This window comes from Asparagus officinalis, chromosome 6 (assembly GCF_001876935.1).
Source record: "Asparagus officinalis chromosome 6, Aspof.V1, whole genome shotgun sequence".
In the NCBI taxonomy this organism is placed as follows: Eukaryota; Viridiplantae; Streptophyta; class Magnoliopsida; order Asparagales; family Asparagaceae; genus Asparagus; species Asparagus officinalis.
The window spans coordinates 21,542,251-21,559,890 of record NC_033799.1 but is presented as its reverse complement, the minus strand read 5'-3'; the positions used below and the strand labels follow the sequence as shown (position 1 = coordinate 21,559,890).

The 17,640-nt window shown below is 37.9% G+C and overlaps 1 protein-coding gene across 1 annotated transcript; it reads right to left on the bottom strand.

The window, feature by feature from the left end:
• Window positions 9,851-13,783, bottom strand: LOC109845470 (probable LRR receptor-like serine/threonine-protein kinase At3g47570). The gene is made up of 2 exons (XM_020414715.1): window positions 11,122-13,783; window positions 9,851-10,275 (listed from the first exon to the last, which is right to left on the bottom strand). Exons 1-2 carry the CDS (start codon window positions 13,754-13,756, stop codon window positions 9,884-9,886), a joined length of 3,027 nt encoding a protein of 1,008 aa, XP_020270304.1. The 5' UTR covers window positions 13,757-13,783; the 3' UTR covers window positions 9,851-9,883.

The window sequence follows — 17,640 nt, the reverse complement described above, 5'->3', positions numbered from 1 at the left end:
CTCTAAGCATGCGCCTACTCCCATGAGTACAAGTGTTAAGCTTGATGCGGATGAAAGTGGTGAAGACGTGGACCAAAAACTATACCGAGGTATGATAGGTAGTCTTTTTTATCTCACCGCTAGTAGACCCGACATTATGTTTAGTGTGTGTACATGTGCACGTTTTCAAGCATCTCCTAAAGCATCTCACTTAATTGCGGTTAAAAGGATCATTAAGTATGTTAATGGAACTTTTAACCTTGGTTTATTTTATCCAAAAAGCACCTCTTTTGATTTATATGGTTTTTGTGATGCCGACTTTGCCGGATGTAAGGTAGATCGCAAGAGTACGAGTGGAACATGCCAATTCTTAGGAAATTCACTTGTTTCTTGGGCTTCCAAGAAACAAAATTGTGTTGCATTATCCACTACGGAAGCATAATACATTGCCGCCGGCTTATGTTGTGCTCAAGTTTTATGGATGAAACAATGCTTAGTTGACTATGATTTGAATTTTCAAAATATAAAAATCTTTTGTGATAATACTAGTGCTATAAATATTTCCAAAATTTTAGTTTTGCATTCTAGAACCAAGCATATTGATGTATGCCATCATTTCTTACGCGATCATGTTGAGAGACAAGATGTATCCCTAGTATTTGTTGACACAAAATCTCAACTAGCGGATATATTCACTAAGCCTCTTGGAGAGAATGATTTTTGACGCATAAGAAATGGTTTGGGCTTATGCACTATGTGAAAGTTCTACATTGCTTGCTTGTTTAGTTGCATTTTGCATTTCTCTTTACCCCATTTCTTTTTTATGGTGACAAAGGGGGAGAGAAATCTCCTCATTTGTTACATATTCTTAGGGGGAGCTCATAGATAGGAGGAGCACCTATCTATAAGCTATCTTTATTTATTGCTCTTATATAATAGTTGGTTGTCATCATCAAAAAAGGGGGAGATTATTAGCCCTTATGTTTTGATGATGTTTTACAACCACCATTATCGGTACTAATGGTTTATTAAGTTCAAATGTAGTGAATTCATATATCAACCTTATTAGTGCCACAAATGGAGGATTGGATGGAATATGCGCTACAACGATGATATCCATAGGAGGAGGAGGCATAATGATGAAGCAATGTTAATTCAAGAACAACAAATCCATAAAGAATATCAAGACTCAAGCATTGCATTCTATATGAGGATATTAGCTATCTTATTTTTTCTCTCTAGTACTAGAATGTAGGCAAAGAGTTATTGACTTCACTTAAAGCTATTGGGATATCACACACACGTTTCATACTTATGTTTTAAGCGTTTTTCACAAAATACTATTTTTCAAAAGTATGAGAACCTATCTACAAAATTCCTTTTCCAAACAGTTTGTTTTTAGCATTAAAAACATTTTACAAAGTTTCATAATTTTCAGAGGTCAAATAAATATTTTTCAAATATTTTTGTTGAGTCAAAAAAAACTGTATTTTAGGATGTATCAGAATGCGGTCGACCGCACCGGTCGACCGCACTTATGTACATTCCTCTCTGGGCAGCAGAGAGTTCATAGGTCGACCGTCGCGGTCGACCGAGAGCTTCCTTCGATCGACCACACCGGTCGACCGGACAAGTCTCTGCTTGTTTTTTTTCTCATTTCTGAGCTGGTAAGCGGTCGACCGAATTTTCCGTCGGTCGACCGATCATTTCCATCGATCGACCGGAATTCCCGCTGGTCGACCGCCGTATTTTTCAAACGGTCTTTTTAGTCCTTTTTCTAGTGCCGCTCAGTACAGATCTCAGCGACGATTGTTTCCAGATTTTGGGGGATTAAGGGTATGGGTTTAAACAGCTGGTTTTCCCTTATTTAAACTCATCCCCTTCTTCTTCCTCAAGTGTCCCAGCTTTTGCAAAAACCAGTGACGTTGTTTTTCAGAGCTCATATTTTCAAAACCTATTTTCACTGAGTTTTTGTGTGTTCACTTCCCAGCTTCAGTGTGCGTTCTCTCTTTGCCATAGGGACATTGTAAAGAGAGAGTCTTACACCATTTCTACTATCTTGTGAGTGTGATCTTGTGTAGATCAACTGTGAGGGAGTGTGATCTTGTGTAGATCAACCTGTGTAGTATGAGATCGTGTGGGGATCGCTGTGTAGACGAAGTTCCGGCTTCCAAACCGGGTTGTGTAGTGGATTTTTCCTCGAGAGTGGGGAGCGGGGACGTAGGTCAGCAGACCGAACCACGTTAACATATCGCGCGTCACAGGATAACGATTCCTAATCCTATCTCCTCTAGTTTGTTTGCATTAGAATACTGTGGTTTGCTTGTCTTAATTTTATTACATAATTATAGTCTCTTGACCCTAATCACCTCCCCTCTAGGGTCTAACAATAAGGAGAGTGAGATTGGCTATGGATGGCGAAATGAAACCCGGAAAGGCCTAGAGAGCTGAGGTCTAAGGCAGTGACCCTTTGAAGGCTGGGAAGGGAACTGATTCTACAAATGATGATGGTCACCTTCAAGAACCCTGCCTAAATACTCAGGGAGTAAAGTTGAAATTCATTGCATATGGCAGTCAGTGAACTGGAATTGAATTTATTGAAGGACTTGAATCTTTTTTAGATTTACAATATCATAAGAAACTTAGATGCAATGCCAACAACAAATGAATTTATCTCAACTTTCCAAGGTCATCTAAGTGAATCATGTTCTTCCATTCAGTTCCTTTAAGTATGAGCTCCTGGAGTTCACTACAATAAAATGTTTCTAAGTTACTTTCCGTTCAAGTTCTTCTATGCCTACTCTTATCCATCCTTACAATAATCTAAATCAGTCATCTTGTTTCGATGGTCTGCTTTCTTTGGTTTTGGTCAGATTTTTTCCAACCTAATTTTTCTCCATTTTGGTGAATCAGCTCTTATCAGAATTATAGATATTACAATAAGAAAAACTAATACCTTTTTTCCCTTTACTTTTACCTTTCTAAAAGAAAGTCGTTCCCCTATTACGACAATACATATTTTATTTCTATTGGAAACGAGGTCCACTTAGTCTTCCTTTATCTACGCAAAGATAAGATACCCGCATTGTCTTTGGTTTTAGACATATATGCAAAACAGATTTGTCTAATTTTTATGAACTTGCTTCCTGTTTGCGTTACTATTTTACCTCCACTATTAGAGTATGGTGTGCTTCATGATGGCAAGAATATTCATATGTGCATACACAAAGTATGTGTGTATATATAAGTATGCAGATATGTGTGTGCGTGTGTGTATATGTTTCATGTTGCATGAATATCTAAGACTTACTTCTAATGCAGGGCAAGAGTTACGAACAAAAGTAAAATTCTTTCCCAGAACTGGTTACCAAGGAGGCTATCACAAGTCATGTAAGCAAAATATCCTCATAGAACCGAGGTGGGTATTTTCTTGATAACAGGCTCACTAACCAGGAGAGATTAAAACAGATTGGTCACACTTGTTGGGATTTTTGGATCAGGCAAAAACCCCAAAAATTACAAAGGGCGGCAAATAATGATACGAGTCGCCGTGCGAGCACCCTTTGGTCGCGGAATTACCAAAATGTGGGTTGAGAAGAGGATGACCAAAACACAAGAACAATTCAGTATAAGGCGAAGGAAAATACCTTCTCTAGATTATGAAGAACAAAAGATTACAATCTCTCCCTCACAATCTCACTAGAATCGAGAACAACCTCTCAACTCTCTCTCTCTCTAAACCCTAATACAATTATTAGAATTTCTCTTGATCACTTCTCTCTGAGATCTGATTGTTTAGAACCCTAAAACAATCCTATTTATAGATGTACAAACGTGGATGGCAAACTTGTAAATAAACAAGCCCAAAAGAATCAGGAATCCCTGTCAAAACAGAATCCAAAACGAAACAGGAAACCCAGAAATCACGATCCGGTCGACCGCCAGGCTTGGTCCGGTCGACCGAATCCAAAACGAAACAGGAAACCCAGAATTCACGATCCGGTCGACCGCCAAGCATGGTCTGGTCGACCGGCCAGAGCGCTTCTGCAAACCCTGCCTTGTGCAGGTTTCTCCGGTCGACCGGCATGGGTGCCGCGGTCGACCGGCCAGAACCCAACCCTGTTTTCCTGATCTTTTGCGTTTCACTCCTTCTGACTTCTTTCGCCGTCCTCTATGGCTCCAACCACGCCTCTATTCTCAAGATATCATGAGAATCACCTATCCTCAAGCTCCCATGAGGATTGCTTTTTCGAAGAGAAGATACGCCCGTATCATGGATCCCCCCTTTAGAAACTTGAAATCCCTTTCAAGTTAGAACTTCAGCTGAGGAAACTCTCGAGCCCCTCCATCTTTGTTTTCTTCAATCATCTTCTTTTTCCTTAGTCTCTGAACTCCTTCTAAAGAAAAAGGATCTCGCCAAGCTTCTTATATGAGGACCGAGTAAGGACCATACACAGGATGCCCCTTCACCGGATCTGATGCTCTGATACCAACTTGATACGAGTCGCCGTACGAACACCCTTTGGTTGCGGAATTACCAAAAGGTGGGTTGAGAAGAGGATGACCAAAACACAAGAACAATTCAGTATAAGGCGAAGGAAAATACCTTCTCTAGATTATGAAGAACAAACGATTACAATCTCTCCCTCACAATCTCACTAGAATCGAGAACAACCTCTCAACTCTCTCTCTAAACCCTAATACAATTATTAGAAGTTCTCTTGATCACTTCTCTCTGAGATCTGATTCATCTAAACCCTAATCCTTTTGATCAGGATTTCACTTAGACCTAAAAACCTTTAGGTCTACATCTTAGCCTCTAACCTCCTTCTTAGAAACCCTAAACAATTCCTATTTATAGGGTTTACAACGTGGTGGTAATCTTGTAAATAAACAAGTCCAAAAGGATCAGGAATCCCTGTCAAAACAGAATCCAAAACGAACCAGGAAAAGCCAAATATCACGATCCGGTCGACCGCCAATCCTGGTCCGTTCGACCGGCCAGAGCGCTTCTGCAAACCCTGCCTTGTGTAGGTTTCTCCGGTCGACCGGCATGGGTGCCGCGGTCGACCGGCCAGAACCCGACCCTGTTTTTCCTGATCTTCTGCGTTCCACTCCTTCTGACTTCTTTCGCCGTCCTCTATGGCTCCAACCACGCCTCTATTCTCAAGATATCATGAGAATCACCTATCCTCAAGCTCCCATGAGGATTGCTTTTCCGAAGAGAAGATACACCCGTATCAAATAAAATCACATAAGATTTAACATGAAAAATCATCAAACAGGAAAATCCATTATCACCATCAAATTACAATCTTTTGTATAGACAAAGACAGCCAAACTCTCTCTCTCTCTCTCAATAATCTTGAACCCAGTTACACCCACTGTTAAACCCTAATTACAATAATATTGTCTCTCTCCTAACAAAAGTCTAGAATGGGATGTTTTATTTAAAGACATCATTGACTAGTCCATCAAGTCAACTTGGCCTACAAGAAAACTGTTAACTTGGATCTAAGAAAGTTACTAGGACTAGGCCTAGCCTTCAAATCCGGATCTAACTTGGAGTTTGAGTCGACACCCAATATATCCCCACTCTTTTCTTCTTGTTATTCACCTCTCCCTTGTGGTCAAGAGTCAGAGAAGAGTTACCTACACCATTAATAGATAGCCTATCTAAATAACAAATATGGTTGATACTCTTGCTCTTTTGCAAAATCAAATCACCTTCTATATACACTTTGCACCACCCTCCTTCACGCACATATTTGTGCCCACGCGACGCCATCTCACCCAATGAAATTAAATTAGCACCACATGACGACACATATCTCACATGACAAAAAATTCTGACCTCCCAGAGTGAAGGTTGAAGTGAACACTCCCAACGCTTTCATCCTTCATCTTCTTGTTACTTCCATCGATCACATGACTAAATTCTTTATTCGTCTTCAATGTGTCAAAACACTCTTTGTTATTGCAAACATGCATAGAGGCTGCAGAATCTAACACGCAAGTGTTACTCACATCAATACCGGTACTCTCCATCATCAACACTGCATCTTTATCAGACATAACTACCGAGGAGTCCTTCCTATTTACTTGAATCTTCATCTGTTTTATGCTTTTCAAGTCATCTTGCATTTGGGAACATCTAAACTGAATGTGACCCTCCTCTCCATAATAATAGCATTCTCTTTTGCTATCATCTTGGGCCCGAGATTTTAACCTTTCTCGATAACTATCACATCTCCTCTTACTCCTCCCTCGATTAGAACCTTCAAAACATAGTACACTCTCATCACCACTAGATATGCCCTCCTTTACTATTATTTCTCATTTTATCGTAGGAGTGTTGTCACATTATCATATTTTAAAGTTTGTTTCCTTGCAATTATCATTTGAACCACCGGCTTGTACGACTTCAGTAGTCTCCTGCATAACATTGCAGTTGATCTTGGAGCGAGTGCCAAACTAATTGTGCTGACCATCTTCTTTTGCATAGAACTCCATTCAGCATCATTCATCCTTTCAGGCTTCTTCTTCTCCAAAGCTTAATCAACACCCTTCTGCACACAAAAAAATCTTGAACCATACACTGCCATAATGTAAAATTTATCTTGCAGTTGAATAACGAAATATCGAACTTCAGACTCGAAAAAGTCATCATCCTCTAACCACAATCAAAATTCAAATTAGTCTTTGTAGAGATTAAATTTGGTAGAATCAACATAAAAATAAACTCAGCACATTAAAAATCCTAGGAACGACTCTTGGATCGTCAAATTCCTCCTCCAATTCTCCAATTGGAAGACAAATCAATATAAACCATCGGATTTGATTTAAAAATTAATTTTTAACTCAGACTCCTCACCCATGTGAATAGTCTTCCGCCCTACTGCTACACTAACTAAGTTTTCCCCCTTCACGTGTTGTTCGCCTGATGTCAATCACCACCCCTTGATCGTTGACGCCTTCACTAATCGCACACCGCTTAAACCTCCACGAACCATCAAACTCTGCTCTGATTCCACTTGTTGGAATTTTTGGATCATGCAGAAACCCAAAAAATCACCAAAAGTAGCAAATAATATCATACAAGATATAACGTGAAAAACTCTCAACAAGGAAAAACCATGAGATCGAAAATTAACCCTCTATAGTTTGCCAAAATGCAAAAAATATAGAATGGGTAAGCTAATCGCTTTAGATGATTTAAAATGAGTTAATACCTCAAAATGAGAAGTTTACTAATATTTAGACCTGTCCATCCGGACCGGCCCGGCTCGACCCGGCCCGGAAATCCGGGCCCGGGCCGGGCAAAACCGGAGCTCGGACCCGGACCCGGGTACCCCGGGCCTAACAGGGCCGGGCTCCGGTTTTTTACTTTTTTTTTCTTTTCTTTTTTTTGATAAAAAAATGCTAAAAATAGTTTAAAATTATTATATTTTATATAATTATGTATTAGTATATACTTACAAATTATTACGTAATTATATATTATATATACATATATTATATGTAAATATATTGTATATATTTATAAGTTATAACTTGAGAGAGAGAATCGCATAAGTAGTCATTGCCCGTTGGGCCAATGGGGAAGAAGTAGCCGTTGTAATATACTATACTTATATACTAAGAGAGAGAGTATACACACACATATTATACATATATAAGAGAGAGTATACTTATATATACATATATACTAAGAGAGAGAGTATATATATATATACACATATATTATACATATATAAGAGAGTGTATACTTATATATATTTATATAAGAGAGAGTATACTTATATAAGAGGGAGTATACTTATATAAAAGAGAGTATACTTATATATACATATATACTAGGAGAGAGAGTATATATATACATACATACATACATTATACATATATAAGAGAGAGTATTCTTATATATACTTATATAAGAGAAAGTATACTTATATATACTTATACATATATATACTTATATAAGAGAGAGTATAAGAGAGTATACTTATATACTAAGAGAGAGTATATATACACACATATTATACATATATAGAAATATATTATATATACATATATTATATATATACATATTTATACATATATAAAAATATATTATATATACATATATTATACATATTATATATATATTTATATATACATATATAATACATATAAAAAAATAAAAAATAAAAACACTATTCCGGGTCGGGCCGGGCCGCGGCCCGCCCGGGCCCGGGCCGGCGGGCTTTTTGGACACCCCTACTAATACTTCTATTCAGAAGGATTAAGAGTTAACCATTGTAGTTTTTAAGAAAATATAGTCAAAATATTTGTTATCTCCAAACACTAAAAATGATTACAAAGGCTAAAATAAAGCTTATTTAACAGATTAATAGTTTAGCCCTTCGAATTATCCAATGAGTTAGTTACATTAATCCTTCTCCTTAATCTCGCTTTCTTAACCATTTGCTAAAGGGGGCTTAAGAGGTTGAAAATACTCCTTTGTTTATTATAAATTACCCCTTTGCGCTCTTTTTCATTTTTTAGGTTTAACATCTCCGCCCTCTCTTATCAAATCCTTTTGTAGGGGGTGAAGGGAAGTTAAGGAAAACTGAGAGAATGGAAGGGAAGGGAAGGGAAGGGAGTTCCCTTCTCCTTGGTTACACCCCAATTTGGGGGGTAACAAATTTTATACTATTAGGGGGTGAACCAAGGGGAACTAGGGTGAATTAACTTCACCTCCTAAGTGTTCCCAAACAAGATGAATGAAAGTGAATGGTTCCCCTAACTTCCCTTCACCCTCATTCCCCTCAATCCAAACAAGCCCTTAGTAATACATTTTTTTTTGTGGGGTGGGTGGGGAGGGAGACATGTTCAGGGGATTAAGAGAAATTTACCCTTTAGGTTATTATAGTTAATCCCGCAGCCAGAGTGGACTTGTTCAATGAGTCAATGACAAGGGAATGCAATATCTTATGTTCTAAAAAAATATCTATGCTTGGTACATGTTCTTAACCTTTCTAAAATTAAATCAGCTTAAGGAATAAAAACATAAATGGAGATTATCATATTTCTCTTCTTTTTGCTCATCTCTTCTTCCTTCTCTTTATCATCAAGTTTGCTGGGAACCGAAACCGACATGCTCACTTCAAACTCTCAAGGGTCAAATAACTAACGATCCTTCAGGGGCTCTAATCTCATGGAACACCATGCACCAGCCATTTCTGCAACGTACTGGGTTGGAGTCTCGTGCAGAAAATTACATACCATGTTTCCATTCAGGCTCATCTTTCCGTATCTTCTTCGTCTCGGTTGTGAATCCCTGTAACCATTTACCAAACAAAGTGACTTACATCCAAGCCAACTCTTTCATCGGATACACAAATTTTCTCCCAACTCACGAGCGGGTATTTCTTCTCTCCTGAACTTCCGTACTAAAATAAAGCGTCAAACAGCACTTTCAAGTTTCCTTGCCACACCAACAGGAACCTTAAACAATGAGATATATGATTAATTACCTTAGTTAATCTTCTTAATGTAACAGTTCCATAGAACTATGGAAGATGGGCATAAAAAAAAATCATGTAAAAGGTTGTAGATAATTTGATGTAAAACTTATGAGAAGGATGCCATGGCCACCACCAAGAATTAATCAGATCAGTTTAAACCAATATTAATATATTGGTTAACCTCAAAAGACATTTGTCACTTGGATCTCTTCTTTCAATTCAAGCTCCTGTTGATGGTAACATCTTTAGAACTCAGTAAACTCGAGTACAATTTTGGACATTAAACCTTTAGAAATATATTACCACACATGCACGTACAGAATGTACATACTAAAAGTAAATCTAAAAAAAGAAACCGAAGAGAAAATTTCAACATATTTCTCATGTTAATGAATTTAAGAATCATATATCCGTTTAATTCCATAAACACCAACTCTAAGGAATGCATCCCTTATTGCACGCAACTCCGTTGCAACAAATCTTATATCAACTCGTTCTCTTGGTGACTCTTTCGAGCATGAAAGCCCAACTCTCATAACAGACTCTAAGCATTCATGGATTCCAATCCTTGAATCCGTAGGCAGTTCCTCCTCTTGTTGTGACAGTAGAACTGGATCTATGATCTCCATAACTCTATCAGGAAACGCCAATCGGACAAAGTTGTGAAGATTGTGACCATGTTTGAACATATCATCGGTAGGTGCTATTCCTGTAAACAACTCTAGTAAAAGGATTCCGTAGCTGTATACATCTCCAGAAGTAGACACTTCAGCACCAGCACCATATTCTGTGGTTTGAACGTCTTGAGTTAGAACTTTATAGAATTAATGATGTGCTTTATGCCTTTATATGGTAAATGTCAAAATTTACTAAGTGAAAAAGATGAAATAAATTTAACAAATAACAAATTTGATGGTCAATGGTGAAATCGCAGTAAAACTTTTGAGGAAGAATTTGGTTCTAATAAGTTTTTGACAAGGATTTTGTTTTACCTATATTTTAATGCATAACTCATAGTATAACGGTGTACCCCAAAAAGGCCAAAGAAGCTGATCGGGTTCATTTAGGAGGAAAACCAATGTAAACCTCTTTTATCATTTCCAATGCAAGCATAAATTTGATGCACAAAGAGGCGAAGATGGCGGTTCACTTTTTAAAACAAAAGGGATAATTGCGGATACACTCCCTGTATTATAGCTACTTATACCCTCAAACTTTTCTATTAGTGCCTAACCCTCTGAATCTCAAACAACATTACTTTTTTTGCCCCCAGTTTAAACGGAAATTTAGGTCCAAAAGAAATTTATCATCATGTGATTTCCGCTTGACATCTCAATATCTAGATTGCAACATAATGTCGCCTAGAGTTAAGGGATGTGAGTGCTAATAACATAGTTTAGAGGGCACAGGTGGCTACACTCTCATCTAAGTTGCATGGTATGGGAACGGGTAACAGGTATGGTAGATGTTTGGGTGCAAGGTGGGGGGGGGGGGGGGGGGGGGGGGGCAAGTCTGCAATAAGTCCAGAACCGGAAAAATTGAACTCATAGAAGTTTCATCTTTTGATCTTCAAATCCAATAGAAATTACCTGATCGTTTATATGCAAATTCGAGCAAATGACGTGAAAATTACCTGGAGGAACATATCCAATTGTGCCCCTTATCGCAATTGAGCTGCTAGAATCCTCTCCAGACTTGCTCATATCAGTTACTAACCTCGCTAGTCCAAAATCACCCACACGAGCAACCATATCATCATTAAGAAGAATGTTGCTAGGCTTCAGATCACAGTGAACGACCGGTATTTGACAGTCATAATGTAGATATCCTAGTGCATCAGCAACATCAACAGCTATGTTCATCCTCTGTATCAGGGTAAGCGCTTTGTTTTCTGTATGCAACCATGTTTCCAGGTTTCCATTAGGCATGAATTCAAACACTAGCGCTTTGAAATCTACGCCTTTGGAATCAACTGTGGAGCATGAGGTAAGGATTTTGATAAGATTTCGGTGTCTGATATTTCTTAAAGCTTCAGATTCATCTATGAAGCTCTTCAATGCTCCTTGTCTCTCAAGTTTGAATACCTTCACAGCCACAATAGTATTATCATGAACCAGAGTTCCTTTGTACACTGAGCCATAACTTCCTCTGCCTATCAAATTGTCAGCAGAGAAGTCATCAGTTGCCCTTGCCAGTTCCAAATATGAAATCCTGACGTATTGATTATTGTACAATGGAAATGCAGACGTTTCTCCTCTTGACTTTGACTTCCAGTAAATGAAACCGAGAGAGATGAGCAAGAGTAAGCAGAACACAATGCTAGCTATTGCAATCACTATTTTCAGCGACAAGGATATCCCTTTCTTTTTAGTTGATTTTATAGAACACGATGGCAAGTGAAATTCTGAAATACCGCCACAAAGCTCATTGTTTCCCGTGATTGAAGTTTCTGTTGCATTTCTAAAAATCCCTTCCATTGGCACCTTGCCTTCGAAATTATTGAATGATAAATTTAGGGATACAAGGCTCAATCTCCCAAGAAAATCAGGTATCGGTCCTGACAGGTTATTTTGCGAAAGATCTAGCATTTGAAGACCTTTTAAATTGCTTAAAGATGAAGGGATTTCTCCAGTCAATAGATTTTGCTTGAAATCTAAAGACTCTAGAAGCTGACAATCTCCTAAACTGCTAGGGATTTCACCTGTCAACTTATTACCAGCGACGTACAGTAGTCTCAGGTATTTCATGCTACCGACTTCAAAGGGAATGCCTCCAGAGAGCGAGTTGTAAGATAAACCGAAAGATGTAAGGGAGGATAAGCTGAAAATTTCTTTAGGTACTTGACCGCCTAGATCATTATTGCCGAGACCCAGCTCTTCTACTTGCTGCAAGTTTCCAAGGCTTGAAGGTATAGAGCCATTCAAATTGTTTCCAGTGAGATAAAGGTATACTAATCGATTGAGATTGCCAAAGGAAGATGGAATATTTCCCACTAGCCTGCTTCTATACAATGTTAGCAGCTGCAAATTCTTAAGATTACCTATACTTTCGGGAATTACCCCAGTGAGGAGGTTCGGCCCCAGTGCCAATATCGTCAAATTCACTAGATTTCCAATCGACGAAGGAATTGTACCGGATATTTGGTTACCGTTCAATCTTAGCTCTTGGATACTCGCAGAGAGATTCCCTATCGAGCTTGGCAACTCACCGCTAAGATCGTTCTGATATAGGCTCAACATCTGCAACCGGCTGCAGTTAGCCAGAGAGCTCAAAAACTCCCAGCTTTCAGCATCGCTCGTTTCAAGTTGATTCGACTCTAAGTTCACCTTAGAGAGATAACTTAGCCTCCCTAGATTCGGCGGTATCCTCCCTTCTAAGTTGTTAATGCTCATCTCAACAAAAGACAGCCCTGATGCGTTCGGGAGCGAGAACGGGATGGGCCCCTCGAATCTGTTGCCACCGAAGAGAACCGTCTCGAGACTTGGCAGCGTTGTGCCCATCGCAGAGGGTAGGCTCCCCTCAAATTGGTTATGCGCCAGGCCGAAGTAGTACAATCTTGACAGGTTGAAGAGGGAGGAAGGAACGGTCCCTGAAAGCTCGTTATCAGAAACCTGGAAATATTGCAGACCCCGCAGGTTTCCGATTTCGTCAGGGACGCTCCCCTCCAACCGATTGGTGCGGAGCGCGATGTGATGCAGAGACGAGAGGTTGCCGAGTGAGGCTGGGATGGGCCCTCTTAGGCTGTTATTCGAGAGGCCGACGAAGCTGAGCTTCGGAAGGAGGCCGAGCCCTTCGGGGATGGCCCCGGACAGGGCGTTGCTACCCAAATCGAGCGTCGTCAGGCCGGAGCAGCGCGTCAAGTTGACCGGGATGGCCCCGTGCAGCGAATTACCGCTCAGGTCAAGAGTCTGCATCCGGTTCAGGCTGCAGATATCGTCGGGTATCGCGCCGCGAAAACCGTTGTCGTTGAGGGTGAGGTTCACGAGGAAGGTGAGGTTGGCTACGGATGGCGAAATGGAACCCGAGAGGCCCAGGGAGCTGAGGTCCAAGGCGGTGACCCTCTGAAGGCGATGCGTTCTGCCGCACGAGACTCCGACCCAGCTGCAGAAAGGGTTGGTGTCGTTCCACGAGATCAGAGCCCCCGAAGGATCGTTGGTTATTTGATCCTTGAGAGCTTGAAGCGAGAGCATGTCGGTTTCGTTCCCCAGCGAACTTGACGATAGAGAGAACCAAGAAGAGAGGAGCAAAAAGAGGAGCGTCTTCTCCATTGTTTTTTTTATTCCTTAAGCCGCTCTAGTTTCAGAAGGATTGGGATGTATATACCAATTATATACCACAGTTTTTTAGGACATAAATAAGCCTGCAGAGATCGATCAAACCCATATTTTGCATTCATTGTCAACGAATCCAGTCCACTTAGAAAGCAGAAAGGTCAAACATAAAGTGCTGATTAGATTTAATTATGATCATGATGTAGTTTTGACGGGTAACTACATGTTGGTTAGAGTTATTTGATGAGCTGACCACCGTATGACATGTACATTTGACTACGTCAATCTTTTCTACACATGGAGGATAACATTTTATCCATTCAATAACATTTAGAAGGCTGCGTTTCGTTCCCAAGTATAGCAATATATCTCCCATGGATTTTCTATATTTGGCATCTCTAGCGTCTAGATATATATAGGGGAAAGAATCCAAATCGTGGGGACCACTGTATGGCTGATATTGCATTTGACGTCAAATTTTGATAACTGACTATGCAGCTGCATTCATGGCCTAAAACTTGAGAGTTGCGTCACTAAGACTACACTGACTTCAATGATTATAGTTATAAATTCAACAACTGAAATGAAATATAAGGTCGATGATAAAAAAGAGAACGGTTTTTCTATAGAATGCCCATGAACACTCTATAAGAGAGGAGAGAGATAAAGAGAAATGAATAGCTCATGGGTTTCCCTGATTTGCATTAATTTCTGTGCATAATTTATTTCTCTCTATCTCTCTCCTCTCTTGTAAAGTGTCAATGTGCACTCTATAGAAAAACTGAAAAGAGAAATAAGATTTGCTTGTTGACTACTATATTAATTTGGCATCTAGTTATTTAATACGACTGTGACGTATGCTTTCTGCCAAGGATGGGCGTTGATTCATTACTGAAAGTTTCAAAGGCCGATTCAATTTTATTTTTCAATTTGACAGTCTGGAGCCTGACATCAAGGCTAGCTATTATATGAGTAAAGAATTATAGAACTAAGACTTACGATAATATCCTAAAGATGCGTTTCACCAGTCTAAACAGATTGAGATTTGAGACTCATTCATTATTCAAAATGCTTAAAACACTGTCAGAGGCAGAAAGAAATCCGTGTCACTCACCATGGATAATAAGGGGCTGTGTAGTTGTTGTTGGTAAAGTTCTGTATTTATGACACAACTTGAAAAGTTGTTGTCCACCTCATAAAATTTTAATGAGCAACTTTTCTTTGTTTGTTTTTTATTCCATTGGAATCATAAATTGCTTGTTTGGTTTGTAAAATATAACTTTAATTACTTGTTTGGAAAGTGTAAAAAATGGTTATTGTGTGGTCCATACTCAAATAATTCTATAGGCCTAGCCTCATCACTTCTGACACATATGTTAGCTTTCCTTCAAAATGAGATCATTTTGAAGGGATTTGTGAATCTATGTCACATCAGCATAGTAAATCACTTTACACTATTTTCACAACTACAAACAAACGATTAAAAAGAAGGAAAACTGACATCGGGACCCACTTTTTTACATTTTTCATTCTTTTACATAGTAAAAACTTACAACCAAATAGTTCCTAACTGCTTGGAATATAAAATAATTAGTATTAGTCTGTTCAGATTCATTTTGCCTACTTCATCTGGGTCAAACTTTTGCTGGACAAGTTTCCATGAATGGAGATTTGAGAGATAGAAATTTTTGATTTGTGATGGGATACGAAGCTCATTCATGTTTTCCCTTAGTTACCTCACTTAATCTACTCATCCGCTTATAACGCTAATATTCGGATAAGTATACTAGTTATTCCATAAAACGTATGATCAGTAATGTGTTGTGCCAAAAGCTGTGTCGAGGAACCAAACCAAACGCCAATCCAAGAGAGCCAAACGAACTAAATATCAATGCACAAACAAAACACCAATTTTAACGTGGTTCGGCAAGTTACCTACGTCCACGGGGCAAGAAGGGGATGATGTTTTCACTAATAGAGAAAGAGTATAAACTGAGATTACAAATCACTCGAATGAACAAACTAATCTCACCAACAAGCTCTTAATCTCTCCAAACAAAACCCTAAACAAATAGCTCAGAAAATACCTCTTTTCTGTGCTCCAAATATCCCCGGTTTTTCTTCTCCTAGTTCTCTCTTCCAATTGTTCCATATATATAGAAATCCTAAAATCATAAACATACTAGGAATTCTAAACCAAAAGCCAAATCAAATTAGGAATCCTAATAACCTATTACCAAAATAGATTAGAAATGCTAATAACCTTATGTTACCAAAATAGATTAAGAATCCTAATAGATTAGGAATACTGCTATCCAATAATTCTCCACCTCGGCGAAGTTTTCCCAAAACTGAGCCGACACCGATCAAACCAAATGCCTCACTTATTACGTCCAATAAGAAGTGAAACGACCCACAACAACGGTCTCAATCCACAACAAGTCGAGACTCAAACGGGAGTGCGAACACTCACCCAAATGTCGGTATCTACTCACCAAATCGGCTGTATCAAAACTGACTGCCTACGTATCCTCTTGCCCAAGGAATCAAGCCTTCACGTAGTTCACCCAAACGGCCTCTAAAGGCCCTCAAACAAATAGAAAAGTCTGCAACTCTTCCCCAATATCGCCAACAGATCTGCAACTGATAGCGGCCCCAAACTGATACAAATCAAACACCTCCATTTGAGGTGAACCAATGGCCGTATCCAAATCATATCCACCAGGTGCAGCCGAATCCAAAACCAATCCATCATCTGCATCCGAAATCAAATGATCCCCAACCTGCGTCACCTCAGCTAGAATCCCAAATGACGCAGTATGATCTGGAGTATGTGGAATAAGTTCCACCCAACGTGAAGTAGCATCACTCTCCACCAATTGGTGATTTTTTCCTTCTTTTAGCTACCCCTCCACTTAATCTACATCAACTACATGTGAGGAGTCACGTGACTCAATTTGACCAGAATTTTGGCTCCAGTCAAAATATAGGTTAATTTGTTACCGTAGTCCGTATAATATATCATTTTGTAGCAAGAGTAAGAAAGTAACTAATGTGTCACTAAGAATGAATAAAATATACCAATATGGTAATTTTGCCAACAATATACTATACAATATTATAATCACTATCATATTATTAATTTTTTAAATAATATGTAATAAACTAATAAGTATAAAATATTATATAATGATAACATATTTAATAATAAATAGAATAAGAATATGATAATAATTATTATATAGCATATATTATATAGAACATGTAATATAATTAAATAATATAAAATATATTAATAATTAAAATATCTTAAATAATAATATAATAACATATTAACTACTAATATTTAATATCTTGAAAACGTATTATATATTAATGTATTTAAATTAATATAATAATAAATAATAATGAAATATAAATAAATTAATAAAAAATAATAAAAAGGTTATTAATAACAAATAATAATGTAGTAATGATAATATACTATACAATATTATAATCACTATATTATTATTTTTTTAGTAATAATACGTAATAAATTAATAAGTATAAAATGTTATATAATGGCAACATACTTAATAATAAATAGACTAATAATATGATAATAATATATTATATAGCATATATTATATAGTTAATGGAATATAATATAAAATGTAATATATTACATAAAAAATAATAATAATATAAATGATTTATTAATACTAAAATAATTGATTGCTAACAAATGTTAGTGTAATAATAACAATATTAATAATACAATAATATTTATTTATATAATAAATTATTAATATACTATTAAAGTAATTATTAATAAACCCTAACATATTAGAAACTATAATGTATTATATAATATAAAAATAGTTGTAATATATGAATTT